Consider the following 21,554-nt stretch of genomic DNA (forward strand, 5'->3'; position numbering starts at 1 on the left):
CCTATCGTACTGTTTGGCAAGGTTACTGGCCAGCATTCTTCCTCCTTCAACAGAATCCAATAATGGATACAGTTGCGTGCAAGCTAATGTTCAACCACCACCTTTACCAATTTGTGAAGTGTGCCACCCAGTTACCAAGAAAGCTATAAAAAATAAGATCTATTCAGCGCTACCAAGTACCTTCTACAATAGAAAAAGATGGCGGAGACCTCTTTTTGAAGAGTACACAAGTTGTCCGAAGTTGAGTACACCAGAACTTTCCACATCCAGTAAGCAATGCTAAGTATTTTTAAAACCAGTAGGTGCAAGACGACAGACAAACGCTATTTAAATTAAAAATAAATTATTTCAAAGGCAAACTCAGAAGAACCTCACAAACAAACCAGCCTCTAAAGCAAACACGTGGTTCTTATCTATTGACTTCAAATGGCATCATTGGGCGAGGGATGTTCCGTGTTATGTCTCTGTGCCAGGGCTCATCCCCTCTTCTCCCCAGCACTTCTGGTTGTTGCATCATCTAAGTGAGAAAAAAATTGCTTGAGCCGCAGCACCTTTTTCTGTTACAAATTAACCACTGCTCTCAACTCCTCATCAAACTTGCAGATTTAGGTTTTTCCTGATAGACCTTCACATTCAGACAGCCTGTGGGGAAAAAAGCCGAAAGATGAATTTTCCAAAATTTAGTTAAAAGTTCCTAGCATACTAGCTGAATTGCTCTAGCATGTCCAAGCCAATAAAGCTAACATGAGTAAACCAAAATAAGCAGACATAGGAAATCACATAGCTCTTAGATAGCTCTTTTTCATCAGCAGACCGTCATCCCCATTTTATAAGTGAGGAACTGATTCATAAAAAGGGACATGTCTTGTCCAAGGTCAGCCAATAGGTGACTGAATCCACGTTTAATGACCCACTGCTACAGATTCTTACCTCACCTTTAGAAAGAAGTTGCCAGTTCAGGTACTCACTTTCAGAGAAGACAACTTCAGAATTGCCATCCCTCCCTCCTTCATCCAGAAGAAAAACTACTTCAAATCACATGTGTAATTTTTACTTCATCTTTCTACTGTACTGCCAGACTGCTGCCCAATAGCAATTCCTTTCAATTTATGCAATTAAAACTGCAGACACCACTGCTTAGCCTTTCACAAATATATTTTTATAGCCTATTAAAGAACACAGACAAGAGTTGAAAGACCGTTCTTATGTAAGTGGAGTTATTTGTGCTTGAGTGCATTCCACACTAGGGATGTAATAGTATAACCATTTGAATGGTTAACCAAGAAGCATGAGCATATTGGTTACCATAAGTTACACACTGGCTCCTGGACCAGCAGCTGGTTCCCCATATCAGAGGCAGCAGCACAGGATAGCAGCCAGCCTTCAGGTGGGAGCAAGTGTGCACCAGGAGCCAGCCTAAAAGCTTATACCACAGAGCCCACAGTGCAGCCATCTTCCTGGGAGTGGAGCTGGGAGCCGTCTCCCATGTGCTGTGCTGAGGGATCTGCAGTATAATCTTTATACTGCAGTGCCCGCAGCATGTAATCCTGTAACCACTGAGCCTTTCAGTAGTTACTTGGGTACCTAATTAACTGCTTTTAAACAGCCCTACTGCACACCAAGCATTTTAATTACAATATTACCAAATATTTTAATTTTGAAGGACAGCTTAATTGCTACTGTGAGTAAAAATCTTCTCTTTCTAAAATACCCAAGTAGAACACATGGGAGGGTTTCATTAAATTTTCCTTACTCAGTTCAAATAATTGAAATGCTCAGCATCTTATCTGAAGCAGGATCAAAGAAAGTAGTGTGAAAACTGAAATTCCAACTTTCAAGAAAAGATGAAAGAGAGAGATCAGGAATAATGACGTAATTTATTAGGACACCTGTTCCTTTCTGCTCCATTCATATGCTGCTGTCTATACTATAAACACAAACTAAAGCTAGTAATGCTATTGTTACAACTTTCAAAAGCTGGAGTTTTTAAAGTGGGAATTTGTTGCTAAGCAGACAATCCCTTCAGAGGCTTTAACATTGTCAGTTACTCACTGCTGGTTATGCTTACTTTCATTCTACAACTGATTTAAACTAGAGGGGCATATTAAAAGTGAATGCTGACATTTTTTCCGGTTTATCAAGATGAACTGAAGAGATAAATAGCATCTCATAGATACATATGCTGGATCCCAAAAATCAAGTTACATTGCCTTTTTCATTGTCCTAGTGGCCTGCTACCCTTTGGACAACAAACCCAAACAAAAAAAATACAATTGTCTGATTTACTAAGCTGTGATGTTACAATGCTGAATTCAATTATCTGTGCCACACATCTATAAGTTAAAGAAAAAGCACCTATTAATTAACAGGCAAAAAGTGTATTTAAGAGGCTACAGACATGAAACAATGAATTACTATGGCCTCGTGTAGTAAGATTTTGATTAGTTAATAGTACAGGGAAGCCAAGTGTTTAAGGCAGTGGTCCCCAACGTGGTGCCCACGGGCGCCATGGCACCTGCCGAGGCACTTAGGTGCGCCCGCCGAGCGCTGGCTCTAAGCATCAGCAAACCAAGCACGTACTTGGGGTGGCACATTGCCAGGGGTGGCATTCCAGCCGCCCCTGAGAGACACTGGTCGGAGAACTCCTAACCCTTACTGCCTGACGCGGGCCTCCCTGTGGCTGCCCAAGGCAATGGGAGGGGTGGCAGAGTGCATGATGGGCCAGTAGCGAGCCACCCTCTGCAGGCAGGGTGCACAGGGCAAGTTGTGCTCACAACCCTGCCATGATTGGCTGAGGCACCATGACATCACTTCAGTGCTGGTTGGAGGGATGGGAGAGCTGCAGCATTGGTGGGGCCGGGTAGAAGGAAGGCCCTGCCCGGGCCAGGATGATTCAAGCAGAGGCGCCTAGGCTAGGGGGAGGGAAGAGCTACTTTGCAGCCCGATCTGGTTGGTCTGATGCCGAGGAACCGCTGGAGGGGGCCTCGCTTGCCCCAGCTCAGAGATTTGGAGGTGGGAGGGGGAGCGGCGAGGGAGAGAGGTGTCCCTGGCCTTGCCCTTTATGTTTCCTGGCTGTGTCTGCGCACATCCGCAGGGGGACCCGTGCCACTTTCACCCCTCCCTCAGGGTGCGCCAACATTTCCGCGCGTGCTGGGGAGAGGGGACATGAGGATTTGTCGGGGAGAGGGAAAGGAGTTGGAGTTCGGTCAATGGAGGGAAGTGGGAGAGGGGAGCGGACTGGGATTGGTGGGCAGGAAAATCAGGTTTGGCTGGGAGGGAAGAGAGAGAGTGGATCAGGTGGGGGGACAGAAAGGGGGCAGACTGCATCTGGTCACTGAGGGGTCGAGTTTGCCTGGGAGGGGAGAAGAGGTGGAAACTGGGTTCGGTGAGTGGGTGGGTGGGGTCGGGATGTGTGTAGAGGGGAGACAAGATGTAGGCTGGGTTTGGCTGGAGGGCATGGTGGGAGTCAAAGAGCTGAAAGGGGTGCTTTCCTCCTCAGTGCCTGTCCTGCAGCCGGGGGGGGGGGGGGGGGGGAGCAAAACTTTTTTTGCTTGGGGCGATAAAAAAAACCTAGAGCTGGCCCTGCGCGCGGCGCATGTGTGGCCCCCACCCCAGGCACATGGCACACACATGGCCCCGCCCCCGGACGCGCGGCACATGCCCGGCCCCACCCCCAGGTGCCTGGCAGCCCCAAAAGGTTGGGGACCACTGGTTTAAGGGATCCAGAAAATGTGTGTAAAGAATACCTGGAAACATTCCCCCTCCCCATTCATTGGGAGAAAGGTGGAGGTGGTGTGTTTTTACTGAGGAATGGTGTCCATAAACCTGTTGCTTTATAGTAATAAAACAATTAGTCAGAAATACTATTAGGGTTCTCTCTTAGTTAGGACTGCCAGGTGTCCGGTTTTGACAGTCCAGTATTTAACTTTCTGTTCTGAAAACAAATTGATAAAATATAAATGAGAAAATTTAAACATCCGGTATTTTCTAAATAAGATGTAATGTAGATTGTGATGTAATGTCAAATGTGTCTGGTATTTTTGTTGAAACCATTTGGCAACCCTACTCTTCATTGGGGGAGTAACTTCTAACTAGAGCAAAATCTCTATCCCACAGACATAGTAAAAATTTTTGTTTAGAAGGCACCAGCTCTCTTCTCAACTAGCCACCTGGCTAGAAAGACCATAGACCACTCATTTGCAAAGCAATTAAGACTGCCTTTGAAGGATTAAGTTACAATTCAAACTCTTAAAGCTTGCACGCTCAATGGCCTTTGTGAAATTCATCCCTGCTGTTACTCATACTGCTTTCAAAAAAGTCATGCAAGAGGTGAATAGAGGAAGAAATACAAGAAGATCTACAGAACTTTTAAATTGTCGGAAGTGTGCATATCCTGGAAGGAGGAAAGCCAACATTCCCACAAAAACGGGGAGAGGGGGGAGACAACCAGAACTCTGTTTCCAAAACAAGATTTTTTCCTCGTTAGGCATTTAAGTGCAAGGAAAATGCTAACTTGCTATTTAATTTCCTCTTTCTAGAGTATGAGTTGGACCTCCCAGATCCAGCCCCTTGGAAACTGAGCAGTCCTGGATCAAGGAATTTGCCAGACCAGGGAAGGTCCCCGCCACTGGCCCCCTCAGCCTGCTCCCCCTTCCCATCTCCTGCTCCTTTGGCTGGCTGGGCTATATAGCTACCCCAGCATGGCAGCCAGCACAGCAGCACCCAGCCCTGGCCCTGCTGCCAGCGAATCCATGGCTTTGATCCAGCTGCTGATCTGCCACAGCCCCAGCTGGGTTGCCATGGCCCCGGCTCTGTTGCCACAGCCCCAAATGGGCTTCTCCTGTGGGACTGCCGTGGCCAGGCTGCCGCGGCTCTGTCCCCACTGCAAGGCTGGCATGCACAAGCTGCCCTGAGTCCAGCTAGGTTGTTGGGTTGCACCCGCCCCACTACCACTGCTGGGCTACTGATGCCCAGTCTCACTACCACCAGCCTTGTCTGGGGCTTTCAGCTGCTGGACCTCCTCTCCCAGGGCTCTCTCGTTCAGCAACATCTATGATGTTGCCAGATGAGAGAGTCCCAGTTTAGGGAGGTGCAACCTGTACTAATTACTGCTAAAACAGAGGTACATGTTTACACACACTTATGCATCAGAGGGCACAATTTCTATGATCTTCTACCCATCTGACAGGTTCCAAAAGCCTCTTGCAAACTGAAGGAATTAAAATTCAAGTCAGGCTACTAGCACATTGTCCTTCCACTACTGACTACACTGCACAGGCTACCAAAAGATCCTGAGCACCAGCACAAACTGTGCCAGGTGGGTTGAGTGTATTACTGAATTGTGCCCTGAAGAACTGCTGGAGCTGGTAGAAAGGCACTGGTGGAATGGAAGGCAGAAAGCCTGCCTTGTAGCCTTCAATGTTCTCTTCTATACTTTTAATCAGTAACACACTCAACCCACCCGGCAGAGTATACCAGGCAGCAGCAGATAGTTTAATTTGACATTAGAATTAAATGTTAAAAATAAATCATTCAGGTATTTTCTGGTAGTGGCAGGCAGGATAGAGGAGAATATTGAAGAATACAGGACAGGCTGCCTTCCACTCCACCAATGCCTTTCTACTGCCTCAAGCAGTTCTTCATAGAGATGTTAAATTGCGACTTATTCACTAATTGAATAGTCGATGCATTTTGCATCAACTATTCCATTAGTCAATAGGGCGCCTCTGCCTTTGAAAGGCGAAAACGCCATGTCGAGCCCAGGGTCAGCTGGGGACTCCCCCACTGAGCCCAGGCTGCATATAGTGCTGCTGCTTTGAAACGCTGCAAGGAGCGTGACACTGGGCACTTTGCAGCATTTCAAAGCGGCAGTGCTGTCTGCAGCCCAGGGAGTCCCCAGCTGATCCCAGGTTCCACAGCGCTGCCGCTTTGAATTGCCGCGTGTAGCCTGGGTATACCCCAGCTGGCCCTGGGCTGCACGCAGCATTTCAAAGTGACAGCGCTGTGTGGAGCCTGGGGTCTGGGCCCAGGCTTCGTGAGGCGCTGCCGGTTTGAAGTACCCCCTTCTCTTCCCCTGCCTTGTTGCCTCTTTCTGATAGAGGCGGGGGGAGGAGGGGCACTAGTCAACAGGCTACCGTCAACTAGTTCTTCACGGCACAATTCTGCAAGGCAGCACATTTTGTTTTAAAACAAGTTGAAAAAAAATTCAGAAAGTTTCCCATCAGAAATCCTTCTGTTGTTGAAGCAGGAAATGTCTTCTCCCCTATTAAAAACAAACTTTAAGTATATTCTTCCAATGAGGGGATAATCTAAAAAATTTGTACTGTAAGTCATGGGATACATAAAGTGCATTTTTCCCCACTGCCAAATACAATCTTTGCATTGCTTGTTTTCTTCTCAAACTCACCTGCTCAGATCAAGATTAGACTGTTAATGTGTTCTTCCTCTTCCCCCATCTCAAACACACATACCATCCGTTCTTCCTCTTCCCCCATCTCAAACACACATACCATCCATGACCAGATTAACATGCTGTTCCAGACAACAGTACTGAAAATGTTTAGAAAACTCCTCGGAGATCTGGGGGGTAGGGAGGAGGGGGAGACTTGGTTTTGTGGGCAACACCATCTGCTTTACCATTGTCTAAAACATAGCACCATACCATTCCATTAAGACTCACAGCAATCTTAATTGAAATAGAAAAGTAAGACTAAATAAATTTGCTTTTCTTGTTCTGTGCTGCTGTTGCAGAATTCCCCATCACTGAGTAGTTCAACATAGTGTAGTCTTCCAGAACAAAATCAGATGTGCTTCATCTATGTGACCAGAAATACGCCATGATTAAAAAATATAAAAGTAATTGTAAAAAATATAAAAGTAAAGGAAGGATTCCTGTCAAACTCATACCCCAAAAGCACGAGCAGGCAACATCACATCAATACTGCAGAGTTTCGGAATTCTGCATTTACATTTCCCTTTAAGGGAAATGTGCAATTTAAAAAAAAAAAAATGGGTTGGCATCTTTTTTTTTATTTTATTTTTTTTTATTAAAAGGGGCTCTCTATTACATATAAGGAAAGCCTGAAAGAGTTGTGGGGAGGTAGAGGTTTATGGTTAATTTTTTCCACTTACATACCATGTATATCAACTCATTTTGTTAGTTATGCTAAAGGACAGTGTTTTACTATATGCTCTCATTCATTTCAATGACTCTTTTTTCCAAAACGTTAAAGGCATCAACAAAAAGACTCAACAAATTGTAAACAGATTTCAAAGAGGGTCTGAATAGGGACAATAAGTTATTTTCTAATTTAGATATTCTCACTTTAGAATCATAGAACCATAGAGCTGAAAGAGACCTCAGAAGGTCGAGTCCAGCCTCCTGCTCTAAGCAGGACCAATCCCAACTCACCCTTGTTGAATTACCTCTGATGTAAACACTCCCATCTCTGTACCCCTATTTTGTTTTTTCTTTCACTTCATGCATTTGACGAAATGAGTTTCAATTCACGAAAGCTTATGCCATAACAAAATTGCTAGTCTTTAAGGTGCCACTAGACTCCAAATTGTACATAGCAACAGCCCTTTTCCTTCCTAACATATACTCTGAGCTCTTAAACATTTTTAACCAGAATCTTCTAACACAAGATCTGAAAAAATAATGCAAAAACATGAATACATACAGGATAGTTCATGCCTTCCTTACAAATAAAGTAGCAAAGGAAAAGAACAATGCAATTTCCCCCATTTGCAGTTTAACCTACAAATTCAAACAATGAAACCTATTCCCATTATAGCAACTGGTATCTATGTACACAAACAAAGAAAAGGTGTTAGCATTCTAACACAGTCCATGCAACTATGTCCCAAAAGTATACTCTTTCTAAAGATAAAGTCTAAGCCAGATATACAAGGGGTAAACATGGCAAAGAAATTATGCAGGCCTCAGAAGAAACTCACAAAGCAAATAGCGTGGGCTTCAGTAAAAAGCTTTTAGATCAAATAGAATTTTCAGTGGCTGCTGAAGTCTTCGGACCTAAAAGCTCGTGTGGGGTAAAACTCATTTTCCTGAGCTTTGAATCAATTTCGTTGGGGACAAGGGGGCTAATATAGAAAAATTAGTTTTAAGTAATTTCATAAATAAGTTCAATGTTTTGTTTTACAAGAAAAAGAAAAGTCGTTAATCTAAAATTACATGCATCAATTATCCCTCCCCATCCCACTTCAGAATCACAAGGACCTTTCCCACAACATGACAGCAAGAGAACAAACAACTCACTTGCAAAAATCTGATCATGATTAAGTCACCTGATGTAATTATTTTTACATGGCTATGGGAAAGACAAAAAGCAGAATATCCAAAGTGTTAATTTTTTTAAAGAGTAGCTTGAAAGGGAATAAAGTGTAGATAGCTAATCTTTGCTGTGATCTTCTTCCATGTTATGCAGCCAAATGAATTTAGTGATTTAGTATCTGAAGTATAGTTAAGGAAGTGCAACATGTAAATGAACAATGCTATTATTTCTACCTGCTCAAAACAAGCACTTTAAAAAAATTAATAGGACAAGACAATGCCCAGCATAAATTGATTCTAATACCACCTAAATATTGCTCTTTATGTATTTTAATATAAAGCTTTTTTCTTCCTATCAAAGCAGACAGTCAGTATTTATACTATTTTTCATCCCCTATACAGTTGAACAAGAACAAGTGTCTGAAGTAAAATTGCCTCTTACTTTGTATGTTTGAAAACAAATAGAGCTACTTCTTCAGACCTTAAAATTATTTGATTGTGAGTAGCATAGGCAATAGTATCTCCTTTTCATTTAACACAGAATCATCACCAGCTTGCCTAAATTAAAACTGCTGAACAAAAACAAGCTAATTTTTTAGCTTGTAAATAAGTTTTTGCAGATTCTAAATTATGATTAAAGCATTTTTATAAAACAGAGTGTTACCAGAAGCCTCTACTTTGATTAAATTAAGTAACTGTCTTCACCAGTTCAGTCAGAGATTAAACATTTGTTTTCCTTATAATGCTTGATGGGGCTGCTAAAGATTTTTAATGAATTGAAAACAGGGAAGGTCAAAGAAGGGAATTAAAGTCTAACCTTCAATCTCAGAGTCTGATGAATGTCTGCTGCAAGCTCCCCTTTCCACCATTGCTCTTCCAACCTCATTCTTCCCATGCAAAGGTGTGGAAGAGAGGGATTTGGCAACTCTGCTAGAAAGGAAAGGAACCAACTAAATAAGTCAAGCAGCTTGTACAAATCAAACCAGTGCCATCAGTTTTTCATAGCTATTTTAGTGTTAGTTTCTTGTCTTTGATTGGCAACACTCTAATAAAGCATAGTCACCAGTTTGATTCAAAGACAAAAATACAAGTTATTCAGAGTCATCATAAGACCATGAAACTTCTGATTAGAACCTGTAGGTTCTGCCAGTTATGACACATTGCCAAATCCTTCTAAGGAGTTTTGCACAGCATTGTGCTGGACGGGGGAGGGAGGAGGCATTTAAAATTTCATGGAGCTTCTCCAATTTAATAAAGTATTTCATACACTATTGTTGCTTCCTTCCCATAAGATAAAGTGGCATCTTTATCCTCAGCCACCATTATTGGCTAGTTTTTAGGGTACTAACTGCTTTTTCTGAGTAAACTTTTCCTCTTCTAAGTTTTTTTTTGTGGGGACCGGACGGGAAGAATGAATCCCAGCTGGAGAAGTCCTGGAAGACTTCTCTCACCTGATCAGATGAGGACAAGAAGTGCTCTACACTGATTTTACCTCTATTGGCTCTAGCCCTTCCCCCACCTGGTTGTGTAACTGGGGTTTTAAATATCCTTCTACCGTGCAAGCCCAGCCTCCAGGTTGGGTCTCCCTTATTTTAAGTAACACCGCTACGCGACTTCAGGAGCCTGAGAAATGCAACGTGTTACCTCCGCGGGCTGCCTCCTCTGTGCCTCTCACACGGGTCAGCAGCCTTTGTCCTGCTCCCACGTCCTGCGGATGCTGCGGCAGCGGGAACGCCGCAGCCACCGGGGGATCTGCCCCTGCCCTACAAGTCGGAGGGAACGACGGGCCGTAGATGCCCCTCCCAAGGGGGCACCATGCAGGAAAAACAGCTACGCAACCTGCCCCTGCGCGAGCCTCTCTCCCCCCCGCCTCCCCCGCTGCCCTCTTGCCCCGAGTCCCTATGCACGGCAGCAGGCTGCTGCCGCTCTATGCAACCGCAGCAGCGCTCGCGGGGATTACAACACCGTCCGCGCAGGCGCAAGGCTTCCACCCGCAGGACTCTGGGGGATGTAGTCCCCATTCCCCCCTCCCCCCAACACACACACACACGCGCGCGCGCGCGCGCGGTGAGGCTGGTGGGAACTGGCAGGTGAGGCGGGGCTTGGCTCGTGCGGCGGGCGCTGGAGGCAGAAGATGTCCCGCGGGAAAGCTGCGCCTGCTAGCGCGCGGGAACCTGCTAAGCACGTGCTTGCAGCAGCGCCCGCCACAACAGGCTCACCAAGCGTCCTGTCGGGGCCAGCGTGAATTCCTTATGTCAATCATGCGATGAATGAATCATATTTGAAAATAATGTGCATCTAATCATGCATTGTAGTGCCAGTGAGAGCTTGGCGTGGCAGTTTGGGACTGGGGAGTAAAGTCAGTGAATGGCAAGCTTCCTCACAACTTCAGGACCCAAGAAAAGCAACTGCTGCCATAAGCGGTGAGGAGTCCTCTGGCACCTTATAGACTAACTCAAGTGTTGGAGCATAAGCTTTCGTGGGCAAAGACCCACTTCGTCAGATGCTTCCATAAGGTATAAAATACTGAGGACTAAATTAGCTGTTACCTCTAAAGAGAAAGACCTTGGAGTCACTGTGGGCAGTTCTCAGAAAATACCCACTCAACAGGCCACAGCAGTTCAAAAAAGCAAACAGAATGTTAGGAATCATAAAGAGTAAGAGAGAATAGCTTATTGCCTCTGTATAAATCCATTGGCACATCCACATCTTGACTATTGCATGCAGATGTGGTTGCCTAATCTGAAAAAAAGATAGTTTGACACTGGAAAAAGTTCAGAAAAGGACAAAAAGCTGGTTAGGGAAATTAAAAATGGCAGCCATCTGAGGATAGATTAAAAAGACTGGGATTTTCAATTTGTAAAAGGGATAACTAAAGGGGGATATGGTAAATGTCTATGAAATCATGACACACCGGTATGGAGAAAGTAAATAAAGAAAAAGTTATTTACTTGTTCCCATAGCACAAGAACTAAGGGTCACCAAATGATAATTAATAGGTACCAGGTTTAAAATAAAAGGAAGTATTTTTTCATGCAATGCACTGTCAACCTGTGGAACTCCTTGCCAAACGATGTTGTGATGATCAGGACTTTCACAGGGTTCAAAAAAGAACTGGATAAATTAATGGAGGTTAGGTCCATCAATACTTATTAGCTAGAATGGGTAGGAACAGTGTCCCTAGCCTCTGTCAGAGGCTGGGATTTGGTGAAGGAGAGGGATCGCTTGATGATTACTTGTTTCTGTTCACTCCCTCTGGGGCACCTGGCATTAGCCATTATTAGAAGACAGGATACTGGGCTAGATGGACCTTTGGCCTGACCCAGTATATGGCCATTCTTATGTTCTTAACTCTTTTGCCAGCTGCAATCACACAGGCTACATCTACACAGCAGCATTATTTTGCAATAACTGGCGTTATTCTGAAATAATGAAGAGCGTGTCTACACAGCAAGCCATTATTTTGAAATAATGTTGAGCTGGAGGACTTTTTACTCTGACTCCTGTAACCCTCATTTCACCAGGAGTAAGGGAAGTCAAATGAAGAGTCTTCTTCTTTCTATTTTCTACTGTATAGACAGTGCCAAAAGCCAAATTAAGCTATTTCAATTTCAACTACGTAATTGAAGCTATGGAGCTTAATTCGACTTTTGACCTGCTGTGTAGATGTGTCAGGGGATGCCCTGCTTACCATTATGAAGTTGGCTTTAAAATCGTGACTTTTTTATAATAAATTTGGGGCTCTTTATTTGCCTTTTGATTTTTTAGACTTATGGCTTATGTTTTGGTGTTTTCTTAGAGATCCCTGAGATCTGGAAACTCCGCTCCCCCCCACACACACTGAAAACTAATATGAGCGAACATCCACTGTGAGCCACACAACATCCTGTACACAGAAAGAGAGATAAGCATCTGTTATCCCTTGCATGAAAGGAACCTAGGACATGTCACCTCTTGGTTACCTGCCTTAGGAACATAATTTTCAGTGTAGATCAGGGTGGACAATAATTGTTTATGGGGGGGAGCACTCCAAGATTTTGATAAGTGGCTAAGGGCTGCACTTTTCAGTGGAGTCGGTCCCCAGCCTGTAACAATGCTTGGGATTCTCCCGTCCCAATTGCAGGACTCTACAGTTGTCTTGAACCTCTTCAGATTTCTTTTGGCCCAGTCCTCTAATCTGTCTAGGTCACTTTGGACCCTATACCTGCCCCCCAACGTATCTCCCTCTCCCTCTCCCTTCGTGTCATCTGCAAACTTGCTGATGATGCAATCCATCCCCTCATCCAGGTAATTAACAAAGATGTTGAACAAAACCGGCCCTAGAACTAATCCTTGGGACACTCCGCTAGAAACCAACCGTCAGCCTGACATTGAGCCATTAATTACTACCTGTTGGGCCCAACAATCTAGCCAGCTTTCTATCCATATTACAGTCCATTTGTCCAATCCATACTTCCTTAACTTGCTAGCAAGAATACTGTGGGAGACCATATCAAAAGCTTTGCTAAAGTCAAGGTATATCACATCCACCAATTTTCCCATATCCATGGAGCCAGTTACCTCATCACAGAAGCTAATGAGATTGGTAAAGCATGACTTGCCCTTTGTGAATCCATGTTGACTATTCCTGATCACTTTCCTGTCTTCCAGGTGCTTCAAAATGGATTCCTTGAGGACCCCTCCATGATTTTTCCGGGGACTGAGGCAAGGCTGACTGGTCTGTAGTTCTCTGGATTGTCCTTCTTCCCTTTTTAAAAGATGGGCACTACATTTGCCTTTTTCCAATCATCTGAGATCTCTCCCGATCACCACGATGTTACTTCTGCACACCCTCTCTGTTCACCCTCTTTTTGGGTGAGACTTTCACATTTCAGAGTGGGAGTAGACTGTACTGCAACAGTTACCAAATGGTTAATGGATAGAGTCAGTGCCATTATTTTTCCACTTGTGGCTAATTACTTGACTAACAAGCTGCAATAGTTGGGGTAAAAGGCTGCAGCTCAGCTAGAGATGGGCTAGTATTTGAAAACCTGAAAAGGATTTGGTACCAGATGCAGTATGGAAGGAAGTAAAGTGAGTGCCTGGATTGTTCTAAGAGTTAAGTACTAGAATGAGCTGTTCTTGAAGAGGGACTGGGAGGTTAATGAATGTAGGAAATTCAAGTAACCAAGTGCTCTATGGCAGTACATCTGAGGAAGCAAACCTTGGCTAAAACTAAGAGTGAGTAGGCCAGAGTTCTCCTATCTGCCCCCAAGGTAAAGGATGTAAAGCTCTCCTGATGCACGAATGTGGATGAAGACATGCCATTAGATAATTAGCCTATTTTGCTTTTTTTTTTTTAAATTCATCTGGAAAGGTTGGGATTACAAGTGATCTGAGTGGAGGGCTGAGTTGTGAGAAGAGTCAAACCATTGCTTGCTATTATTGGTTGTTGATAGAGGGTGCTGGAGTTGAAGAGACACTACATCTGTTTGGCCATAAAGAAGTCTTCTACAGAGGATATGAAGGCCTATTCAAGAATATAGGTTAGGAAGTACATGGAAAAATATCAACAGAAGTTTTAATCTTTTGAATTTTATGGTTCCTAACTTGGGGAGGTATTCCACAGGCTGCAGGATAGTGAGCAACCTTGTGAGGAAAAGTCTAAGTCTCTCTCTTCAGGGTGGATTTCTCTGTTTCCCCATCAGTAAAATAAAAAATAGTTTATGCTTGGTTCTCTTATAAAATGCTTTGAAGTCTCCTGATGAAAATTGCATGTGAAGTGAGTGGTATTTATAGTTTATTTTAGAATGCGCAGCATACTGGGGTCCTGATTACATCTAGACACCCTGGGTATGTCTACACTACCCCCCTGGTTCGAACTAGGGGAGGGGGGTAATGTAGTCATACGGAGTTGCAAATGAAGCCCGGGATTTGAATTTCCCGGGCTTCATTTGCATAAAGCCGGCCGGCGCCATTTTTAAATGCTGGCTAGGTCGGACCCCGTGCCGCGCGGCCACACGCGGCATGGACTAGCTAGTTCGGATTAGGCTTCCTAATCCGAACTAGCTGTACACCTCGTTCCAGCTGTGTGTAAATGCCAGACCTTATCTCTCTCACCAACAGAAGTTAGTCCCTTCTTGTATCTCTCATGTTGTGACCAATACCGTTACAACAACATTGCATACCATACGGATGGCAACAATAGCTGAGTCCTGGATTCAGAGCACAAGTGAATGGGATTCTATTCCCCAGGTCCTGGAGTTCCATATTGAGAGAGTTGGAATCTGTTCATCACCCTGCTCCCACCTCCACACATATGCTTCGAGGGAGCTGTGATTTGATTTACACCCTAGCAGAAATTGCAATTGACTGTGTTCTAATCCTTCAATTTTCTGCTCTACTGACTGCAAGGAAGACCAGTAGTTCCTGCAACTAATAAATCAATGTATCCATTAGTTTATTCCAAAATCTAGTTCCCAATGAAAACGATATGAAAAAATGTTATTTCCAAGTAAAAATTCTACTAGGTAGACTATAACTTCTCACACTTGGGGAAATGTGGTTCCATTCTTACAGATAGAGCTGGCTGGGAAAACTCCAGGTTTTTTTGGAGGAATTAAGGGGGGGCATTATATTTCCTATTGATGTTTTGGCTTTATCACTGGAAAAATAGGAATTTTTTAAAGTTAACCAATTTTCGGAAACACTGGTCCATACAATGAATCAGTTACTTGCACAGGAGCCAAATTGGCACATAAGGGGGTTACATACTGAGCAAGGCAAAAGTCACAAGCCTAGAAAAGCTGTGCCAGGGTTTCCTTGCTTGCCCTGAACAGGGAGATGTCTGTCAAGAACAATGGTTGGAAAGGGAGATGTGCAACAGTAGGGACAAAGAGACAAATGCCAGGGGGCCAAGTGTAGACAATGAGGGAAAGAGCAGGAGGGGAGGTGTCAGTGGGAGAGGGGACAGGGAGATGCTGGGAGAGGAGAGGAGAGGCGAAGGGCATTGGAGGATAGAGGGGGAGGTGCTGGGAGAAGGCTTGAAAGAAGGGGTGGGCATGAGAAAAGTGCAGATGGAGCAAGGCATGTGTGAGGGCACAGAGGGGCAGAAGGGGAATGGGGCAGAGAGTGGTGAGGGGGTGGGTATCGGGGGGGGGGGGGGGAAAGAGGGCAAAGGGGACAGAGGCAGTAAGGGAAGGGAGAGGCACCAGGAGGGTGCAGGGCTAAGGGAAGGTGCAGGTGCCAGGGGATTCCTGGGGGGTGAAGCAGAAGGGCAGACACCTGCAGGGGAGGGACAAGCACCAGAGAAGAGAGGCAGGGCAGGTGTGTAGATGGAGGTGTTGGAAGAGGGGATGAGGAGGGGTAGCTCACATGATCAGAGTGGGGCTACTCGAGGAGTGGGCACAGGGGGGAGAGAAGGGCTGGTGGAGAGGGGGCAGGTTGCAGAAGGACTGAGGGCAGTGAGAAGAGCAGGAGTCAGGACAGCAGAGGAGGGTGAGGAGTTGGGGGGCAGCAGGCACCAGGGGAGATGATGGAGCAAGGAGAGGAGACATAGCAGGAGAGAGAAATGGTAAAGGTTTATAAAATATTTATTAATAACTTGGTATGCTGCCCATGGCCAGTTTGTTTGTGCCTCGTGGTGCAGTTTGGGTTTATGTGGGGATCAATACGTGGCCGGCGAGTGGGAGCCGAAACAAAAAAGTAGTTCGTGTAATGATCTTCTGTTGAAATGCGTTTTAGTAGATAAATTCTTGGACTGTCATTGCTCATGAAAAGTGCTGTCACATGGGTAGAAATCGGGTAAATATTGCATTTTATTAATATCAGCAGAACTGATTTAAATGGGGCCTGTGTGTTGTGTAGTCTTGCCTTAATCTTTGTATTCGTTCCTGTCAGTGTGAGAGAAGCTGTTTGTATATATTTGCTTACATATGTGACCACACTTAAGTTGAGGCCCTCAGCATGTTCTGTAAATATCAGTGTGGCCCCTGGAGCTTACAAAGTTGAGTTGCCCTAGTTCATCCTGACAGGTGTCTGTCTAACCTGGTCTTAAATATCTCCAGTGATGGAGATTCTGCAATCTCCCTAGGCAATTTATTCCAGTGTTTAACCACCCTGACAGGCAGGAAGTGTTTCCTAATGTCCAACCTAATCTCCCTTGCTGCAATTTAAACCCATTGCTTCTCATCCTAACCTCAGAGGCCAAGCAGAACATTTTTTCTTCCTCCTCCTTATGATACTCTTTTAGGGTATGTCTACACTACAGCACTAATTCAAACTAACTTAATTCGAATCAGTTAATTCGAACTAAGCTAATTCGAACTAGTGCATCTAGACCTACACTCGGCACATCACAGCACTCAGCTATCAGCCCGGCTGCACTTGCCACAGGCTGCCATCCGGGGGAGTCAATGAGGGGCTGCAGGAGAGCTTCCACCACGAGGAGCCTGCAGAGCCACCCCAGTCCTCCCCATTGGGGGCTCGTACCCCATTCCTCCCTCACCTCCTTCCACTTACCCCTCCCTAGCCCCCCTTCCTGATGTAAAAAATAAAGGACACGTGTGTTCAAAAATAGAAACTCTCTTTATTTAACAAATCTGGGGGGGAGGGGATTAACCTCTGGGGAGACTGGGAAAAGGAGGTGGAAGAGGGGAGGGGGAAACCTGGGAGGAGGGAGCTGGAACAGGGAACCCAGGGGAAGAAGGAGGAGGGGAAGTATCAAACTATGGTACGCCATATCTTCAGTACTGTATATAGATGTGATCTCCTCACCCCAGAAAAGATATTTTGGCGTTGGAAACGGTTCCAAAAAGGGCAACTACAATGATCAGGGATTTGGAACAGGTTCCATATGAAGAGAGGCTAAAGCGACTGGGACTTTTCAGCTTAGAAAAGAGGAGAATGAGGGGGGATATGATAAAGGTCTATAAAATCATGAGTGGTGTGGAGAGGGTGCATAAAGAAAAGTTCTTCATTAGTTCCCATAATAGAAGGACTAGAGGACACCAAATGAAATAAATGGGTAGCAGACTTCAAACTAATAAAAGAAAGTTCTTCACAAAGCAAATGGTCAACCTGTGGAACTCCTTGCCACAGGAGGCTGTGAAGGCTAGAACTATAACAGAGTTTAAAGAGAAGTTAGATAAAGTCATGGAGGTTGGGTACATGGAGTGGTACTAACCAGGGGGTAGAAATGGTGTCCCTGGCCTCTGTTTGTGGCAGGCTGGAGATGGATGGCACGAGACAAATGGCTTAGTCATTGTCTTCAGTCCATCCCCTCCAGGGTACCTAGTGTTGGCAGCTGTCGGCAGACAGGCTACTTGGCTAGTTGGACTTTGGTCTGACCCAGTATGGCCATTCTTATGTTCTTATGTTCTAAGCTCAGGGCTCAGGGTCGGGGTCTCACTGGACGTCCTTGATTTTCATGCAAACCTGCTCCTGGGTTCTCATGTGGCCTTTGGTGCCCAGGCTGGCAGCTCTCCTGCCCTAGACGGCCACTTTCCTGTCCCTAGTGCGGAGGTCGTGAACGTTGGAGGCCTCCCCCCAAACCTGGATGAGGTCCACGTTCTCCGCACTAGACCAGGCGGGTGCCCGCCTCTTGCAGCCCTGGGCAGCCTCCTGAGAGCTGCCAGCCTGGTCCTGGGAAGAGGCGGAGGGCTGGGTGGCAGCGGGTGGCTGGCTCATGCCGTGCCAGGTGCAGGGTCTGCTGGCTGGGTGCTGGCAGGCTTGCACCTGGCACGGGCACTGTAGCCAGACCATGCCCCTTTAAGGGCTCCGGGGCTGGGAGGGGGGCAGACGAGTTTCCCTGGTGGTGCCCAGAGTGGCCACCAGGGCAAGCTGGGAAGGGCTAGTCTCCCACTAGTTCGAATTAAGTGGCTACACAGCCATTAATTCGAACTACTTAATTTGAACTAGGCGTTAGTCCTCGTAGAATGAGGTTTACCTAGTTCGAATTAAGCGCTCCGCTAGTTCGAATTAAGTTCGAACTAGATGTTTGTATGTGTAGCGCCTATTAAAGTTAATTCGAACTAACGACTGTTAGTTCGAATTAACTTTGTAATGTAGACATACTCTAAGATACTTGAAAGCTGCTCTCATGTTCCTTTTCAGTCTTCTCTTTTCCAAGGTAAACAAGGTCAATTTCTTCAGCCTTGCCTCATATCTCATGTTCTCTAGACCTTTCATCATTTGGGTTGATCTTCTCTGGACTTTCTCCAGTTTCTCCATGTTTCCTGAAATGTGGTGCCCAGAACTGGACATGAAACTGCAGCTTGGGCCTAATGTAGATGGCTCATTCCCTGCTTAGGGGACGTGAGAGTGGGTGGGTTAATTTCCAATTCTCCTGTTTATTCTTTTCCTAAGCCAGGAGGACACGGTAGTTCTGATGGGGGCTCTGGAAGAAGGCAGCCCGCACTGCCCCCTGCCTGAAACCTTGTGCAGGTGTTAAACAGCTGTCCAGCCCACCCTAGAGGTGACTGCATTTCAGCGTGCCTGAAGCAACACTGCACCAGCAATGGACAGAAGAATGGCTCCTGGGCATGGCTTGCTCATGACTGCTTCAGTCCCATTGGATGGGCCTCAGCCTCTTTTCTTCCCCTCCCCTGCTTTACAATGGGGCTGTAGACTCTGGGGGAGAGAGATGGAGGCAGACAGAGGTGTCCCCCTGCAGCAGATGTAGACACGTCTCTGTATTAATCATTCTCTCATTGAAGTTTTTAGCTTGGTAGTGAGTCCTTTTACATGGAAACTTTGTATTACGTCTTGGTAGAATAGTCCCTAGGACAAGTGAGGCAGAGACTGTCCCTGAGGGGTGAATGAGGTGGGAATGGATAAGGCGGAAGGTGAGCACCTCTGGGCAGTTGCAAAGGTTGGAGAGGGGATGGAAGCCAGATCCAAGATCAATGAGCCCTGGGAAGTGGGCCCATTGAAAGGAGACTGGACCTGTGGATGCCTTGGGGGTCTGCAGCAAGGGCCTACTTTGGGAAGCCCCCTCTTTGGAGGTGAATGTGGCAGCATTGAGACACCACCCAGAAGCTGGAAGACACTAACTGCAGTGTCATGGGACGGCTCTCACGGATCTTGCACATAAGATAATAGATCTGCAGGAGAGGGGGCAGTGGCGCAGTGAGGGGGCTGGAGTTGCCTATATAACAAAGTAGGTTGTTATATAGACAACCTACTTTGCCACAGAGATCAATAGACACACTTGCTGTGTCAAGGTGATCAATTTTGGCATTTTTGGGTTGAAATTCACTTAAGACTTGCAGCTGGGAGAATGAAATGTTGTTATCCATATTGTATGATTAAAAGGTAAAAGACCTGATCTTAATATGACCTGGCTTAGGGTCTACCATAACTTGAACACTGAGCAGAGGATAGTGAGTCACATCTAACTGAAAGTCACAGAAGATGGAAACAGGTTTTATTTCTGGTGGTGTAGAGTCTATTTGGGAGTTCTCAATTATATCTCACACTTTACATCCAGGCTGTGTCTAGACTGGCAAGTTTTTCCGCAAAAGCAGCCGCTTTTGTGCAAAAACTTGCCAGCTGTCTACACTGGCTGCTTGATTTTGCGCAAAAGCACTGACGATCTACTGTCCGAAATCAGTGCTTCTTGTGGAAATGCTTTGACGTTCCCGTTCGGGCAAAAGCCCTTTTCCGGAAATGCTTTTGTGCAAAAGGGCCAGTGTAGACAGGCAGCTAAGATGTTTTGCACAAAAGCAGGCTAAATGGAAAAAAGCCCTATGGGTGCTCTGAGGATCCGTAGCCAGGCTCAGCTTCCCGGACTTCCTGGTAACGCAAGCCGTCTTAAAGCAGACGCAGGCTGCTGAGGTCACCAGGCAGGACCCTTGTTCGGACTTCAGGGCTGAGGTCTGCCACGTGGCCCCTGTGTCCTCAGCAGCCACCCCACAGCAAGATGACAGCTCCAGGGGGGCACCAGCCACCCACACCCCCAGCACAGGAGGCCCCCAGGGGCCATAAACAACATGCCCCATCCTGCAACCACGTGCAGCCTAATGACTGAGTGGCATGTGGTCGCGGCAGGCAGCTCCAGGGCACGCCTGGGACCATGCTGCTCACACACATCCGGCGGGACCAGGGGGAAGGGTGGATGCTGGCTGGAACCGGCCAGGGCCCCAGGGACTCAGCCCAGAGCCCGCACCTCCACTAAGTGTGCAGCACGGAGAACAGCACACTGTCCCATGCCTGGTGTGAGGCACGGCCAGCTGCTCCTGGGAAAACCGCAGCGTCACAGCCCTGTGAGCGTGGCCCCCACTGAGCCCCTCGCCTGCTCCCGGTGCCTTGGCTGGCCCCCCAAGGGAAGTCCCCACTGCTGCCACACATGTCCCTGGGCTACATGTGTGAGGGATAGTGGGAGGGAGAAGGGCGGGAAGCACTTGGTCTGCCCCTAGGGCTGCCTGAGTTTTGCTGCAAGGATGGGACACTCCCCAGTCACTCTCCTGGTTCCATCCAGGAGATATCCCACGCAATGGGGATCTGAGAGCCCAGACCACGTCTGCCAGACGTGCTCCCAGGCACTGTGTGGAGTTTCATCTTGCTCCCTGTCAAACACCAGTGATTAGCCCAAAGCCTCTCAACCCCCACCGGCAGGGAGTCCCACAGGTTAATGCAATACAAGCGCCCTCCCACTTTCCACGGGGCCAGGACACAGACCAGTGCTTACAATACATGGAGGAGGACCCTACTCCAGGGGCGGTCCTCTTTGCAAACATACAACACAGGGGGAAGTGGGGGAACCCAGTGGGCCCAAGTCACACTACTGTGGTGTCTCCCGGGCTCAGGGGTGGAGGGCATGAGGTGTGGGGACAGTGGCCGGGCTGCCTGACTGACCCATCCTTTCTTCTCTTCCCTGCAGGAGGACCCTCCATTCCGGCAGCAGTGGCACCCCCAGCTGCCCAACCACAGAGGCAGAGGCTCCGCCACCGGGACCAGCTCCTACGGCACCACATGCAGGCCGTCGAGCGTGTCGAGGCAGCCATCACTCGACGCGTCGAGGGGGACCTGCAGTGGCGCCAGGAGGCCTGGGCCACCTTCCAGGCCCAGTGCACCGGGATGGCTGACTCCATCGCCACCCTCACCACCCACATAGCCCATGCCATCCATTATGGCATGGCCTTACCCCATGCCCGCGCTATCCCTCCCCTAGCACTGGCCATGCCCCCTCCTGCAATAGCCCCTCCTGCCGCTCCTGCAATGCCCCCTCCTGCCCACCTCCCCATGCAGCCTGCCCCGATACGGCCTGCCCCCATGTCCAGGT

The 21,554-nt window shown here is 46.8% G+C and overlaps 1 protein-coding gene across 4 annotated transcripts in view; it reads right to left on the bottom strand.

Moving 5' to 3' along the window:
- CCNJL (cyclin J like) overlaps positions 1–10,246 on the bottom strand; it is a 55,950-nt gene extending 45,704 nt beyond the window's left edge. Inside the window, exons 1-2 of one of the 4 annotated variants that reach the window (XM_006137145.5) lie at positions 9,938–10,246; positions 9,111–9,220 (exon numbers count right to left, since the gene is read on the bottom strand). In XM_006137145.5, the coding sequence (XP_006137207.1) occupies positions 9,111–9,162 (52 nt within the window). In that variant the 5' untranslated portion in view covers positions 9,163–9,220; positions 9,938–10,246. Of the gene's footprint in view, positions 1–9,110; positions 9,224–9,937 lie in introns of all 4 variants that reach the window. The other 3 variants (XM_089769535.1, XM_006137143.5, XM_089769534.1) reach the window with 3 other exon arrangements.
- Positions 10,247–21,554: the final 11,308 nt, after the last annotated feature.

This window comes from Pelodiscus sinensis, chromosome 16 (assembly GCF_052426305.1).
Source record: "Pelodiscus sinensis isolate ZL-2025 chromosome 16, ASM5242630v1, whole genome shotgun sequence".
Lineage (NCBI taxonomy): Eukaryota > Metazoa > Chordata > Testudines > Trionychidae > Pelodiscus > Pelodiscus sinensis.